The sequence below is a fragment of the Neovison vison genome, chromosome 12 (assembly GCF_020171115.1).
Source record: "Neovison vison isolate M4711 chromosome 12, ASM_NN_V1, whole genome shotgun sequence".
Taxonomy (NCBI): domain Eukaryota; kingdom Metazoa; phylum Chordata; class Mammalia; order Carnivora; family Mustelidae; genus Neogale; species Neogale vison.
In genome coordinates this window covers 10,878,801-10,892,981 of record NC_058102.1, presented here as the reverse complement: position 1 = coordinate 10,892,981, position 14,181 = coordinate 10,878,801, and the positions used below count along the sequence as shown (strand labels likewise).

Here is a 14,181-nt window from a genome sequence, read left to right as displayed (position 1 = left end):
CTCCCCTCCGTCCTGGAGTTCAGCAGTGGCCTCCCCGCCTCCCACTCCCTCTACACTGGGCCTAGGGGTCCTTCTAAAATGTGTATCCACTCACGTATCACTCCCCTGCTATAGAGCCTTCTTCCGTGGCTCCCCAGAACACCCAACATCAAGTCCCTAACTCCAGATTCTTTGCCATCTGATCTCAGTTTGCTTCCCTCTTAACCACTGTTTAACTCAGAACAGCTCACGGATGTGCCCTCTTCTTTTGGGACTTACACCTTTGCACCTGCTGTCCCCCTGTCTGGAATGCCCTTCCCCACCTTGGCCACCTTTGGGTGGCAACTCAAGTCTCCCCTCCTCCAGGCAGCCTTCCCTGACTTCCCCAGCTCCAGGCTACCCCAAAACCCCTGGACACTGGATTATCATCCTCAACCCTGAGTTCGGGAGCTGAGCTCTGTGCATATGTCTGGCCCCAGCACAGTGAGTGGCACATAGCAGGAGACCGAGGGCTTAATGAACAAAGGATCCCCAGAATGCAAAGGGAGTGTCGTGCTGAGAAGTGGTGGACTGGGAACCAGGAGGCAGGGCTTCCACACCAGCCTTCACCCCGAACCCGACCCGCTGGTGTGATCCTGAGGATGGCTTCTCTCCTCTGCCTCAGTTTCCTCCCAAGCTTGCAGACAGAGCTTATCATTCATCCCATCCTGATCTGAGGGGTCACCAAAACACCTTCCTCCTGAGGTTGCTCCTGGGACCTGAGCAGCTGCCCTGGAGGTCACCCCTGCCCCCCAGGCCCCACCTTGGCCTTCTAGACATTCAACAAACAGGCTGGGCAGGAAGCAGAGTCTGCTCAGCCAAGAGTGTGGGGTCGATGCCAGGCCCCATTCAAACCCCACAGCAGGCCCTCAGATCAGAGGCTTTATTCCACAGGGCAGTGGAACTCACTTCCAGGTTCGAGTGGGCAGTGGACAGGTAGGGGTGGGGTGAGGACCCTAGACCCGGGACTCCCCCCACCCTTTGGCTTACGGTGGCAGCTGGCTCACTTGGCTGTCTCCAGGGCTCTGGGGGTCCCTCGGGGGTGCCTCCCATCCCCACCCCTCAAGTTCACAGGCTGACTCTACTCTCTGCATTGGCGGAGGGGAGCTCAGACACCCCTATGGGGACCCGGAAGCCCCATGATCACTGCTGGACAACCCCAACCCCCCAAGTCAGCAGCAGAGGAAGAGGAAGAAGAGAGGATCAGGAGGCAACAGGGCGGGCGTGAAACCCCCTAGCTGGGCCTGCTGACCATCCAGGCCCTGGGGCGCAGGGGGAGTCTTCACCAGCTGATCTTCTCCATCGCTGGGGCGATGTCAGGGAGCAGGTTGAGGGGACGACGGATGCCACCTCCTGCCTCCACGGGGCCCTGCTGCCCCCAGAATACTTGCTCCCCTCTCTGGTGGGGGCCCTGGACTCTCTGCATCCAGGTGGTGGGCCCCAGCTCTGCAGGGAGGGGAGCTCCTCAGGTCAGCACCTGCTGGATCCAGCCAATCACCCCTGTGATGCGGGTGTAGACACCAAAGTAGTTGGGCCGGCCACAGCCCAAGCCCCAGCTGACCAGCCCGGCCAGGAACCAGCGGCCACTGGGCTCCTTGCACACCAGTGGACCTCCCGAGTCGCCCTGAAAGGGGGAGAGGAGAAACAGTCGCATCAGGATCGCATCAGGGTAAGCTGGGGTTCCTGACTGCTGGGAATTTGCCACGTGACAAGAGACTCTATCGAAGCCTCTGCTTCCCCTGCTCCCGATCAACAGAGAGAGCCCAGAGCACCCCTGCTGGTCGGTCCTTCCACAGGTCCTGGCTGTTGCAGAAAAGTGCACGTGTCCCCATGCCCCACTGCTCTCCGCCTCCCTTCTGTGGGCTCCTTCCACTCCTAGCTCCTGTGTCCCCTTGGGCAAAACGCCTTGCTCAGGCAGGGGGCAGAACTGGATGTGAGCCTGAGACCTGCCCACCGCCTGCAGCCCTCTGGTCATTGGGGGCTGCAACTTGGTGCAAGTCTCCACCTCCCCAAGCCTCAGTTTCCTTATCGGTAAAGTTGGGACAGCCATCCCAGCCTGGGGCTTCAGCAGGCTGGTGTGGGCGGAGGCTAGGCCTTGAGTGATGTGAGCGACACCTGCCCTCCCTCCCTCCCTCCCGGCCACAGCGTCTCCCCTCCCCAGGCGTCACCTGGCAGGCATCCTTCTTGCCCTTCCGGTAGCCAGCACACAGCATGCGGGGCGTCACCTGGTAGCGGTAGGCCTCACCACACAGATCCTGTGGGATTAGCTGCACATCGACCTTCTGCAGACCGTTGCTGGTGGGCCCTGCCCGGCGGGGTTGGGGGCAGAAGGCAGAGACGAGAGCGAACTCTTCTGCTATTCTCCTTACAGCTCGGGACTCCCCCCACCGTCATCTCTCCTGTTCTGCCCGCCCCCTACCCCTCCGCCTCACCATCACCCTGTTCTGGCCCCTTGTGGCCCCAGGAAACAGAGTCCCCACCCAAAGCCTATCTGGGCTAGTGTCCTCTCTGCTGCCCCTCCTGCTTGAGGCGTCTTGGCCAGCTCTCCCGCCCCTGGGAGGTTTTCCCAGAGCACACATCTGACCCCTCCACTCTCCACTTAAAATGTATCAGTGTCTCCCCTCTGTCCAGCTCAGTGCTCTGCTGGGGCCCCAAGGGAGGGCCCCCAGGGAGCTTCAGTCTCCCCTGTGCCTGGTCCCGCCCCGAGATCTCGTCTGTCTGGCCAGGGTGTGGATCAGTGGTGTTTTGCTGGATGCCTCAGTGGGTTTTAAAGGGCAGGTCAGACGACCTCTTTGCTCAAGCTCCTTACCACGGCCAAGGAGGCCCTCCCGCTCTTCCTGCCAGCCCTCGTCCGCATCCGCCTGCCCCCAGCTCCCCTCTGGTGCAGGGTGTGCCCAGGACTTCCGGGATTGCCACTGTACCCCTAGCGGGAACCCCTCTCTCCCCACTTGGACACTGCCGACTCGGCCTCCCAGCCTTGGCTTAGCCAGCACTGTCTCCCCCAAGAATGTTCTCTTCATCTTTACAGCCCATCTTCGCCCAGCTCAAGGTCTGGCATACAGCAGGTGCTCATTAACGGGTCCTTGAATGAGTGAGCAGATGCACCCATCCTGGCTTTGCCGCTGTCCTCCAGCGTCGTCTTGAACAAGTCACTTCTCATCTGAGCCTCAGATTCCCCATCTCGAAAGCATCTCTGCAGTCCTGCCTGCCTCCACGTTGTAAATCACTGTCCCTGTCTTTAAAGCCACCCCTGTTAAGGGTGTGGGGCCTGGCTGTGGCTGTGCCAGGCTGGGCCTGTATTCAGAGAACTGAGCTGGCCCCTAGGGATGGGGAGTTTAGGTGGGAAGGGGAGAGACCCCCTGCTTCGGGGACAGTAGCAGGCACAGCCGGGCTCTGGGGTCAGGGAGTCCTCGCTGCCAGTCCCCATTCCAACCCTCTCTGGCTGGCTGACTTGGAGCAACTGCTCGAATGGGACCATAATGCCAACGCTTAGGGGTATCGGGTGGATTAAACGAGACCACGTTCCCGAAAATCCCCCCGCCATGTAGAAAGTACCTGTGTCCAAGGAGCAGAGGTTGGAGCTTGCCCATGGGCTGTTGGGTTCCTAACCTGCCCCATCACTTCACACGTATCCCCCAAGATAACCTCCTATCCCCTCCGTTCCCTTGAAACGTGATCCAGAAGGAGGGAAGGGACAAGGGAAAGACCGGGAAGGCCGGAGCCACCTGCTAGAGTACAAGCTTGTGTTCTTCTGTGACATACAACCCGGGTTCACCCCAGGACCAGGGGACCCCCTACCCTGCCCCCTCCAGACTCCGGAGCCCCAGGAGGCGGACTGTACCCCACAGGTCCTAACCCGCCCTCCCCGCAGCCCCGCCAGCTCACCGCCCTCACGCAGGGCGCCCCAGCCCGTGATCCAGCAGTGCAGGCCCGGCTCGAAGAAGTGGGAGCGCGCGGGCAGGCAGACGGGGCGCACAGCGGCCGAGCGCACCACCGGGTGGTCGAGCTGCAGCAAAGCCACGTCGTAGTCATGGCTGTCCTCCTCGTGGTAGGGGTGCAGGAGCAGCCGGCTCACCTTGAAGGACACCTCCCCCGGCCAGCGCGAGCTCTGCCACACCTTGCCCAGGAATACCGTCCACAGCGCCGGGGAGGCCATGCTGGGGGTAGGGAGTGGGGGGGCACCGGGCTCAGCCGCTGCTTCTCTCATCCCGGACCCTTAGGCTAGCTGACTTCCCCACCCGGGCCACCACTGGCGGTTACACCCGTCCCTTTCCTGCTCTGGAAAGCTAGATGGTGGGGGCTACAGCCCATGGTGCTGGCGCTGGAGTCCACCTGCCTGGGTACCAGTCCCAGCTTCGTTCCTCCCTAGATGTGTGTCTGCTTCTCTGGGCCTCAATCTCCTCATCTGTGAAATGGGGACAGCATCTTCGGCTCCTGTTACTGGGGGGAATTCTGTCAGACTGCGCATGTAAAAAATTAGCCCAGTGCCAGACAGTGGCAAGGATTTCTCTCCCTTTTGTCTGTGCACCTAACAGATGGGACTGCTGTGAGCTCGTGGACACCTGCTGGTCCTCCCTGGGAGCACGTGGGCTTTGAATAGGCAGCGACCAGCAGAGACTGGGCGGTGAAGACCCCTGGATGCCAGGTCAACATCCAAGGCTTTCTTGACCTCACGGGCCGCGGGGAGCCAGGGAGGCAGCAAGAGAGTGAGGTGGTCAGACTACCCAGAAAGGGCACCCAGGCCCCTGGGTAGGAGATGCAAAGTGGGGCCAGGCTCTGGGCTGCCTGGGAGGGACACGAGGTGCTGGGGAGAGTGTGGACAGGCAGCGGCTGGAGACTGGTCCAGCACACCCAGAGCACTTGTCATCTGGCTCTTGATGTAGGGGCGTGGGGTGCAGTGCCATGGTGGCCCTGGTCTTTGGTTGGGGACTATGTGGACCCAGGACAGAAGAGGGGATCTCGGAGGGGAATCCAGGACTGGCAGGGCCCAGGAGATGGGGCTGGACTTGGAAAGGGTTGCTATCAGCCCACCATGCAGATGGAGAAAGTTTCTGTGGGCTTGGATGGGGTGTGATGTCCCTTCTTGGAGGCTTCGTGGGCCCCACCCACCAGGGAACAGGCACCTGGCAGTTGGGCGGAGGGGTATGGTCTATGGCCCCATGAGTCAGTTCTGTACTCTGCTGTACCCTCAATGTCTGGCACAGCTCCCTAGTAGGAGCACGATAAATATTGCTGGATGGATGAGTGATTACGGGAGTGAATGAGTGAATGAATCGCTGACCACAGACCGAGCGTGGAGAGGTTGAGCAACCTTCCCTGGGCACGGACTGTGTTCATCGTGGAGCAAGGACTGAACCCGAGCGTCAGAGCAGCTAGTCTGATGGGCTTCCCTCCACCCACCCCCCTCCTGCTTGGACCTCAGACCCACTCTCCCTCCCTGCCAGGCCTTGCCTCCCCTCCCCCATCTCTTGTGTGTCCATCCCCACGTGCCCTGCTCACCTGTCCTCCTGGAAGCAGTGGGCGGCTGTTATGACCCAGCGGTCCGCGATGAGCGCCCCCCCACAGATGTGTCGGCCCCGAACCTGGAGGCTGGCCTGCCAGGGCCACTCACCCTCCGAAGACACGGCCCCGCCCACGATGCGGCTGGAGGGGCCCTGAAGGCCACAGTCTGGGGGTGCGGGGAGGGACAGGGATGGCCAGAAACCAGTGAGGAATGGATACAGAGAGAGATGGAGAAGGGGAGGCAGACAGGAAGGCCAAAGGAAAGATGGAGGGGGATGGGAAAGAATGACCCAGAGTGGGTGCAGAGGCCGGACGGAAAGAGCCAAGTGAGCTCTCCCTCACTCCCCAGTGCGGCCCCTCCTTCCCTCCCTCCCACACTCGGGGCCCAGCCGGGGAAGAGGGCCCTCTGCCCGCCCTCCCCAGTGGCACCGTGGCTCACCACAGTGCCGCTCGTCGGAGCCGTCCCTGCAGTCGGACAGCCCGTCACACTGTGGGTTGGGTTTCTTCACGCAGCTGCGGTCCTCACACTGGAAGGTGAACGTCCCACAAGGCACCCCTGGGGGGAAGGGGATGGGGACAGGGCATGGAGTGTGGGTCCCGGAGCCCCAGGGACCCTCTGAAACAAGGCCCAGGGAAGGTGGACTCTGAAAGAGATCAGGAGGAGACTGGGAAGCTGTCCCTTGAGCACACGGAAGGAGCCCTTGAGGCTCCTGTAGGGTACCCTAAAGGCAGGCCATGTCCCTTCCCCATGTCTCTTCACCAGCTCAGGCTGGTGGGGAGCAAGGCTGTGTCTCCACTGTCAGGAGGCACCTGAGAGCCGGACTGTGCATCTCCTGTTAGTCCAAGCCTCCCTTTGGAGCCCGGCCTTCCTCTAGATCCGGGCCCCACCAGCCGGCCACCTGCTCCTCCCTGTCTTCACCGTGAAGAAATTTCTGCAGCCCCACCTGGTCTTGGCCTGCTCGTCTTTCCTTCTGCCTATTTAAGTTTTACCTCTTTGCAAGGCAAAGTTCAAGTAGGAAGCTTTCCCTGCCTGATGTCCTCCTGCACTCCAGGCTTCCCGTACTACTGGACGTGATATCCAGAAGGCACTGGGCCAGAGACAGTCACCCATCACGTCTTCCTACCAGCAGATCATCCCAGAGGACAAAGACCACCTTTTTGGTGTCTTTTATTTCCACTCCCTCACTCTGCTCACCTATCACTGGCTTGCATGCAGGTGTGGGTTGGATAGATTAGGACGGACGGACGGACGAACGGATGGATGGATGGATGGAGAAGTGTTCATACAGATGGGTTGGTGAGTGTTTGGACAAGAGGGTAGAAACCTTTGCTGTAGAAGCGTGCAGAAAGGCTGGGTTGTCCTGGCTGAGCCCATTGCTTGGTTTCCCTCTGGGTAGCCGGTCACCCCGCCCTACCTTCCCGGCACTGCTCCTCGTCACTCCCGTTGAGGCAGTCAGGCTGCCGGTCACACACTCTGGACAGGGAGATGCATGTGCTGTCTTCTTGGCACTGGAATGTGGCTCTGCAGACTGCATGGGGACACACAGAGGAGGCAGGTGAAAGGAAGCCCGAGGCGCTGGGCTGGGACTTTGTGCGGCCTCTAGAACGTGTATTGTATCACATGCTAGGACCGTAAGTCTCCTTCTTTGCTATTTGACGCCGGAGTTTCCCAGCAAGTGAGATAACCCACTTCCTGGGTGGGAACAGAAAGGAGATGATGACCTGTCCAGGGTCATCTGGCTGAGCCAGAACCTGAAGCCAGATGCTCTGATTCCAAACATGAGGCACCTTCCCCAGCACATCTCCCTTCCCTCCTGCTTCTCTCCCCAGGTGTCTAAAACTTGGATGGGATGGGGTTGGGGGAGGTCAGACAAGAAAAGGTTACCATGATGGTGAAGGTGGGGGGCCAGAAGCCAGGATTCAGAAGGAGAGTGCTGACTTGGGGACCACCAGGGCCCCTGCTGCGGGGCTGGGCGGTGGGGAGCATAACTCCAGTAAGAGCTGGCAGCTCCAGTCTGAACCCCTTGAAGTGGAGGTATGGAGACCCCACTCAAGGGAGGAAGACACAGGATTCTCTCCTTGGTCACCCAGGGCTTGCCTTCCCCTTCCTGGTCCTCCATCTGCTCTGTACCTCCTTTGACAGCTGGATGGGACAGAAGGCTGGGGCCAGTGGCCTGGTTGGGAGAAGCTAGGAGCTCAGAGCCAGGAGACCTTGGTCCCATCCTGTCCCTGCTACTACCCCAAACCGTCGCCCTGGGGACCCCAGTTTCTGACTCGATGCTTCCGTCTTTCCATCTCAGCACAGCAAGAGAGCCCACTTCCTGGATGCCGATAAGAGGAACTGCACATTTTGTGGGGGGCTGGTGTCTCTTCTCAAAAAGAGGGGCTTGGCTCAGTGCTCAGAGGAAGCAAGGCGAGGAACGGGTGGGACAGACGGGCCGCCTACCACAGTTTCTCTCATCCAGGCCATTGGGGCAGTCCTTGACCCCGTCGCAGGCGGGCACACACAGTCCGTTCACAGAGCAGAGGAAGGCGCCGGGACAGGCTGTACGGGGGGAGAGGGCGCCCTCAGGACACACATCATCGTGCAGACATGTGCAGACGTGCTGCCCTTGTGTGCTCACACACGTACGCACATGTACGCACACCCATATGCACGGTGCGCATGGACCCGTGTACACAGCACACACACGCGCACACACACACACACAGGTCTGTGTGAGTGTGTCTGCCTGCTGAACCCAGGTGACAGCCTTGCCTAGGGGGCGCACATAAAGCCTCAGGCAATGCACGCACACACGTACGCACATATACACACATATAGTCCTTTGGTTCCTCCACTTGGTGCTTCCAGGGATGGGAAGGAGGCAGGGAGAAGCGGCGGGGGCATTGGGGGCGCCCGCCCTTCTCCCCGGTCTGCTCATACTCACGGTCGGACTGGTTGTACAAGCCATAGTGCACCTGCACGCCGGGCCCGGTGAGGGGGATCTGGGACGTGAAGTTGACCGTGATGCCGGCAGTGGCCACCACAGGGATCCTCTCGGCGTAGGGCTGCAGGGTGCGCAGGCCACACAGCCTGGGGGTGACAGAGACAGACTCAGGGATGCACGGGCCAACCCCAGGGAAGGGACAGCTTAGTGTCCTCATGCACAGACAGGGCAAGGGCGGAACAGCCAGAGAGGGAGGGGGAGCGGCGCCCCCACGTTCACCTTCTCTGTCTTGATTACTGCTTTAGGTGACTGCCCACCCCCAGGGTCGTCTTCTAGAAATCAGCCTATGTCATTTCCCTGCTCAAAGCCTTCAGTAGTTCCCCACTCCCTGCAGGGTAAAATTTCAAGCCTGAATTCTAGTCCCATCACCCAGGAGCTGTGAGATCCTAGCAAGTCAGGGTCCTTCCCTGAGCCTCAATTCCCCTCTTACAAAATAAGGGAAATTATCAACACTGTTGACTCCAAATCTGACAGTGCTTCAGTGTGTCCGTAAAGGCCAGAGTCCTTGGCTGGCCTGCTCTGTGTAGACAGGAGTAGCTTGGGCTGTGTGTGGGGGAGGAGATAGCTTGTGGGCCTTGGTCAGGCACAGTCCTTCCCACTGAGAAGCCTCCAGAGCCCTGGGGTCTCCCTGTGACTCTGTGGACCTGAGGGGAGCACCACTTCCGCACCCAGGACCAATACAATAGCACAGGGCTGAAGGATGTCATCTCCGTGCATGGCGGCACAAAGGTGGGGCCATTCCCCAACCATGGGAGGGCCCTCACACCCCTGCTGGACTCCCCACCCCAATGGGATGCTCTGGTTTCCCCAGAGCAGGTGGGAGAAGCTCCATGGAGGGGCGACGTTCAGAGAACAGCTAGGAATCTTCCTACAGTATAAGGGATTTATCCTACATGGTGTCTGGGCACATCTTGCCTCAGAACAAGTGGGCATGCTTTTGCCAAGTGGGAGCAAAACCCTCCCCTGGAATGATGGGTCGCTCCCCAGATAGCTCCCCAGCGTTCCCTCCCTCCCCAGGTGAGACACCCTCACAGAACAGATGGGTCAGTCCCCTGAGCCCCCCACAGGGAAGAGGGCACCCTTGCTGAGCACATGGGAGCGCCTTTACAGACGAGGGAGGCACACCCAGGCCACAGGTCAGAAAACCCGCGTTGAGAAGTGAAAGTGCCCCAGCAGAGAAGGCAGGGGGAAGTCAGGGTGGGAATGTCCCAAAGCATGATGGGAGCGTCCCACCACAGGTGCAACAGCTAACTCTCAGGGTGGGGCCGTGGGGGGGGGGCAGGTATTTCCTCGGAACTTCTAGAATACGGCAATCGCCTCACAGTTCAATGGATTAGTCAACGAGCTAATCAACAAACAACTGAGGAAGAATTGGGGTTGTCTTGTCCGGCCCCTCCCTCACGGACAGGGACACTGCAAGGCCTCACTGCACAGAGATTGGGGGGTCCTTGCCACAGCCCCACTTTGTGAGACAGAAATTGTTCCCAAATCCTACATTCCAGAGGAGGCTCGCGAAGGGAGTGGCACAGGTAAGCCAGAATCCAGCCTCCTCAGGACGTAGGAGGACCCACCCAGCCTGCTCCGGGGGTGGGGGGAGAGGCGCACCTTGGCTCCCACTTCCCATGCCCCCACACAGACCTCCCCACGCTCTCTGGCTACAGCGTATCATTTCCTTGCTTCCAAACCAACCCACAGTCCTCCAAGCACGGTCCGGGAACCACCAGGGCTCCAAAGTAAAAATTATTTTCACAATAATGCTCACGTAATATTTGCTTTCTTTCACTCTCATTCTTTTCACAAAGGATACGGTGGAATTTTCCAGAGACTACGTGACGTGTGAGACAGCAACCCAATGACGCCCAATGCAGTTCTATTAATCCAGTTTAAGAGAAAGTCATAAAAATGTCAAATAATGGTATTTTTCTCGCCAAATGCTTTTGGCTTTGGGAACTATAATTAGTTTTTTTTTTTCTAAAATGTTGTTTATGTTAAAATTGTAGCAGGTTTTTGAGTGAATTGATGTTTTTAAACTTCCTTAGTTATCATATATAATACTGTGAAAAGAGATAATATAACTTTCACAAAAGCCCTTTGGGGTACTCAGTAATTTTAAAGCCGGTTAAGGGGTCCCAAGGTGGGAAGTTTTGGGAAGCCCTGCTCTCTGAGACTCCTCCAGCCCAGGGGGACGCGATGGGGATGAACTGCCACAAGGGGGCACCCCCGAGCAGGCCTGGCCCTTCTTGGCCTTTTAAAACTAAGGGAACAGAGCTTGGGGGGTTTGTCTGGTTTTTGGTTTTTGGTTTTTGGTTTTTTTGGGGTTTTTTTGGTCTGTCTGTTTTTAAAGTGGACAAACAAAGGCTCTCATGGATTAGCATCCCCTGAGAGTTTCCCTGAGGAATGGACAGGTGAGCTAGGGGCAGGAAATACTGGGGAAATACTGGGGAAATGGATCCAGTATGCCCCTGACCATGCAGAAGGTTTGGGGACACAGGATGCTGTCCCCGCATGGTCATGGAGGGATTGCGGAGAGGCAAGGAAGGAACCAGAGCCAGGCCGGAGAGGAGTGGAACATTTCAATCTAGAAGAGTCTGCACGGTCACCCTGAGCTCTGGCCAGGGGCTCTAAGGTACCAGTGGGGACTGACAGGACATCATCTCCACTGGCGTCTGAGAGAACGAGGTCCAGGATCAGCTCGTGGCTCGGCCTGGAACCCCGGGAACGCCCCCCCCTCCACCCCGGGGGCAGTATGTGGTTCTCACCTTGGAGGCCCAGGGCAGGGGCTGGTGGCAGCATTCCTGGGGCAAGGCTACAGTCTAGTGGCTCAGGCTGAATCACTCAACTTAAAGATGGTCTGTTTAGTCTGTGCAGTGGTAACATAAATTTTTTTTTCAAGTTCAGTTGCCCACTAATTTCACATAATAATCTAGATTCTTGCTTCTTCTGAAAAACAAGCCCCAGAAACACTGGCTGGAAGTAATCAGAGGCTATCCGAGTTAGACAGAGCACAGGACCTCCTGATAACCAGTCCCTTCCTCTCCTGCTCTCCCCCAAACAGCCTTCCCCCCCAGAACTATGCACCAACTGGCCTCCTATGTGCACCGGCATTTCCGGGTCCTGCCATAGAGACTTCTGGGGGAGGGTATGCACCTTCTGGCTAATTCCTCCCCATCCACCAAATGCCACCTCCTCCCCCACGAGCCGTGTCCAAGAGGCCGTGGAACCCACCTCAGCTACAAAGTGCAGGGTCTGGAGGCGCATTTTTGCACAGTGGCCAGCTTGCCTTCTCACCTCTGTGGATTGGGGATTTTTTTTCCTTCTTGCCTCACCCAGACTGTAAGAAGGGACCCTGTCAACTTTTGCACGTTAGCAACTCTACACAGGGAGGAATTCAAGAAAGAGTGGACGGGTGGGCAGGTGGTAGGTTGGTGAATGGATGGATGGATGGATGGATGCACACACGCAAGCATTCCCTTCCCTAAGGACAGATTAAGTGGGAAGGAGGGCCAGAGAAGGCAAACACTAAAGAAGGGAGAATGGCAACGTCTGATGGGGTGAGCAGAGCACTGGACCCCCAGCCTCAGAGCTGAGTGGGAGGCCAGCTTTGCCACATGAAGCAGCTGTGTGGCCCTGACACATCAACGTCAGCAAGCTTCAGTTTTCACCTCTATAAAATGAGGGTGGGTGATATTATCTTCTTTGGAAGATGTTTTAAGGAAAGAGAAAATGAGACACGTGATAAGAAAAAGACTTCTCCGAAAGCAAGCTGCTCATGTTGTCAGGCTATGAGCTCATCTAGGGCAGTGGTAGAAGCTGTGCCCACCACACCGCCAGCACCCAGCCTTGGGGGCACACACTCAGCCTGACCTGGAGCCTCTGGGGCTACGGGCAGTGCTGGCCACGCCGGGGCCCAAGGGAGCAGAAGAGCCACCCCGTAGCCGGGCCTGGCCTGAGGGCGCTCCGGGGGACCTAAGAGCCAGCGGGTTCTGCCTGTCCCATCAGAGGGAGGGCAGGGGAAGTGATCGGGCAGATCACAAGAAAAGTGACATCACAGGGGAGGAAGCTGGCAGGAGGCAGATTCCCCGAAAGGGGGAAGCCTGGGCCGTGGTGACGCCCAGGCGGAGCAGGTTCTGCGAAACCACGCAGCCGGAGGCCAGTCTCACTAGGTCAAGTCCCTTCACCACCTCCAGGCCACTTAAAGGCCAGGAGGCCTTGGCCGTGGGCACTGGGAGAAGCTGCTAGAAAGCAGTGAGGTGGGGAAGGGCAGAAAGGGCTCAGAGGGGCGAGATCGCAAGCCCAAGGACGCCCAGCCCACAGAGGGAGCCGGGGCCAGCGTTCCCGCATTGCTACGCTGACATCTGCGGTGAAGTCACCTTCTTCCCCCAATTCACCCTCTGTTGCTGCTTGTCCATGGCCATTCAGGGTCGAAGGACTGCACCTCCCCCTCCGTATACACCCTGTGCCCACAAATCGACACTGTTCCCCAGACCTCTCATATCTTTGCCACCCACACAACAAATTTTCCAACAAATGCTCATTCAAAGAATTTCCCAGCATCGACATTGGATGATCATTATCAAAAAAGATCATAACTAAAGGAAATGGTTTGTCCAGTGCTTATGGTTTGGAGGCACACCTCTGCCTTCCCTTCCACGCTCAGACATGGGCCGCGGCCTGGGGGCAGACCTGGGGACATGAGTTTCCACCTGGGGACTCTGGATCCTTCACAAAGATCTCAGAAGATAGAGATGGGACTTCCCAGGCCGTTCTCAGAACTGGCGGGAGCCACAGAAGCCGTCGGTCCTCTTGCCAGGATGCCGGCGGATTGGTCAGGAGTTCCATGGCCAAGAGAGCGAACAGCCGGCACAGCTGCTCAGAGGCTCCGCAGGACAAATCCACACGGGCGTGAACACTTAGGTGTGCAGGCGTACGCACACGGACTCGTGCACACAAACGGGTGTGTATACCCCCATGCACTCTGGACCCAACAGCCTCGCTCGATTCTGGTTTCCCCACTTGCAGTCTGGATGGCCTGGTGCCAGTGGTTTTGTCTCTCTGTGCCCTGGGTTCCTCACTGGCCAGTGAGGGCAGCCTGGGGGCCTGTTTCCTCACCAAGTTGTTGAGGATGAGGGATCCAAATCCCCCAGCATCAAGAGCCAGTGGTTAACTCTGTCTGGGCTGCCCGCAGGAGCCAGGGTCCCTTGCCCATGATCTCATTTAGTCCTGCCTTGGTGGGGGGGTGGGAGGGGAAGTGTCTATTTCATGGCCAGTTTTCAGATGAGCTGCCGGAGGCTGGGAGAGGGGAGCCCCCATCTCGCAGCGAGGGGACAAGCCAGGATTCCAACCCCGATGTGGCCGGTTTCAGCTCTCTGCTTCTTACCAGCCCCGCACAGAGTGACATTTCACTCGCAACTCATACACACAACCTACCGGGAGACATCTTCCTTCAGACATCTGTGTAAATGGTAAAAAGCTGGGGCCTGGGACTGGTCTAACCTTTCTGAAGGGGAAGGTGGTGTAGTCAGAGTTAGCTGTAGACGCCCCTGAGCACATCTCCAAGTCGCCAGGAAGCACAGGGAGGTGTGGGACGAGAGAGAAGAGGGACGGGAGAGCCGCACCCATCAGGCCTCCCCCCCTACCCCCCCAGCCACCACCTAGCTGCACCCTGAAATCC

General features: G+C 58.4%; 1 protein-coding gene across 2 annotated transcripts in view; it reads right to left on the bottom strand.

Moving 5' to 3' along the window:
* Nucleotides 1-1,483: 1,483 nt before the first annotated feature.
* Nucleotides 1,484-14,181, bottom strand: part of TMPRSS6 (transmembrane serine protease 6) — a 28,007-nt gene continuing 15,309 nt past the window's right edge. The window contains exons 10-18 of one of the 2 annotated variants that reach the window (XM_044227406.1): nucleotides 8,451-8,596; nucleotides 7,967-8,065; nucleotides 6,936-7,049; nucleotides 5,960-6,076; nucleotides 5,518-5,686; nucleotides 3,875-4,175; nucleotides 2,590-2,634; nucleotides 2,187-2,327; nucleotides 1,484-1,642 (exon numbers count right to left, since the gene is read on the bottom strand). In XM_044227406.1, coding sequence (XP_044083341.1) covers nucleotides 1,484-1,642; nucleotides 2,187-2,327; nucleotides 2,590-2,634; nucleotides 3,875-4,175; nucleotides 5,518-5,686; nucleotides 5,960-6,076; nucleotides 6,936-7,049; nucleotides 7,967-8,065; nucleotides 8,451-8,596 — 1,291 coding nt within the window. The remainder of the gene's footprint in view (nucleotides 1,643-2,186; nucleotides 2,328-2,589; nucleotides 2,635-3,874; nucleotides 4,176-5,517; nucleotides 5,687-5,959; nucleotides 6,077-6,935; nucleotides 7,050-7,966; nucleotides 8,066-8,450; nucleotides 8,597-14,181) is intronic. The other variant, XM_044227407.1, reaches the window with a different exon arrangement.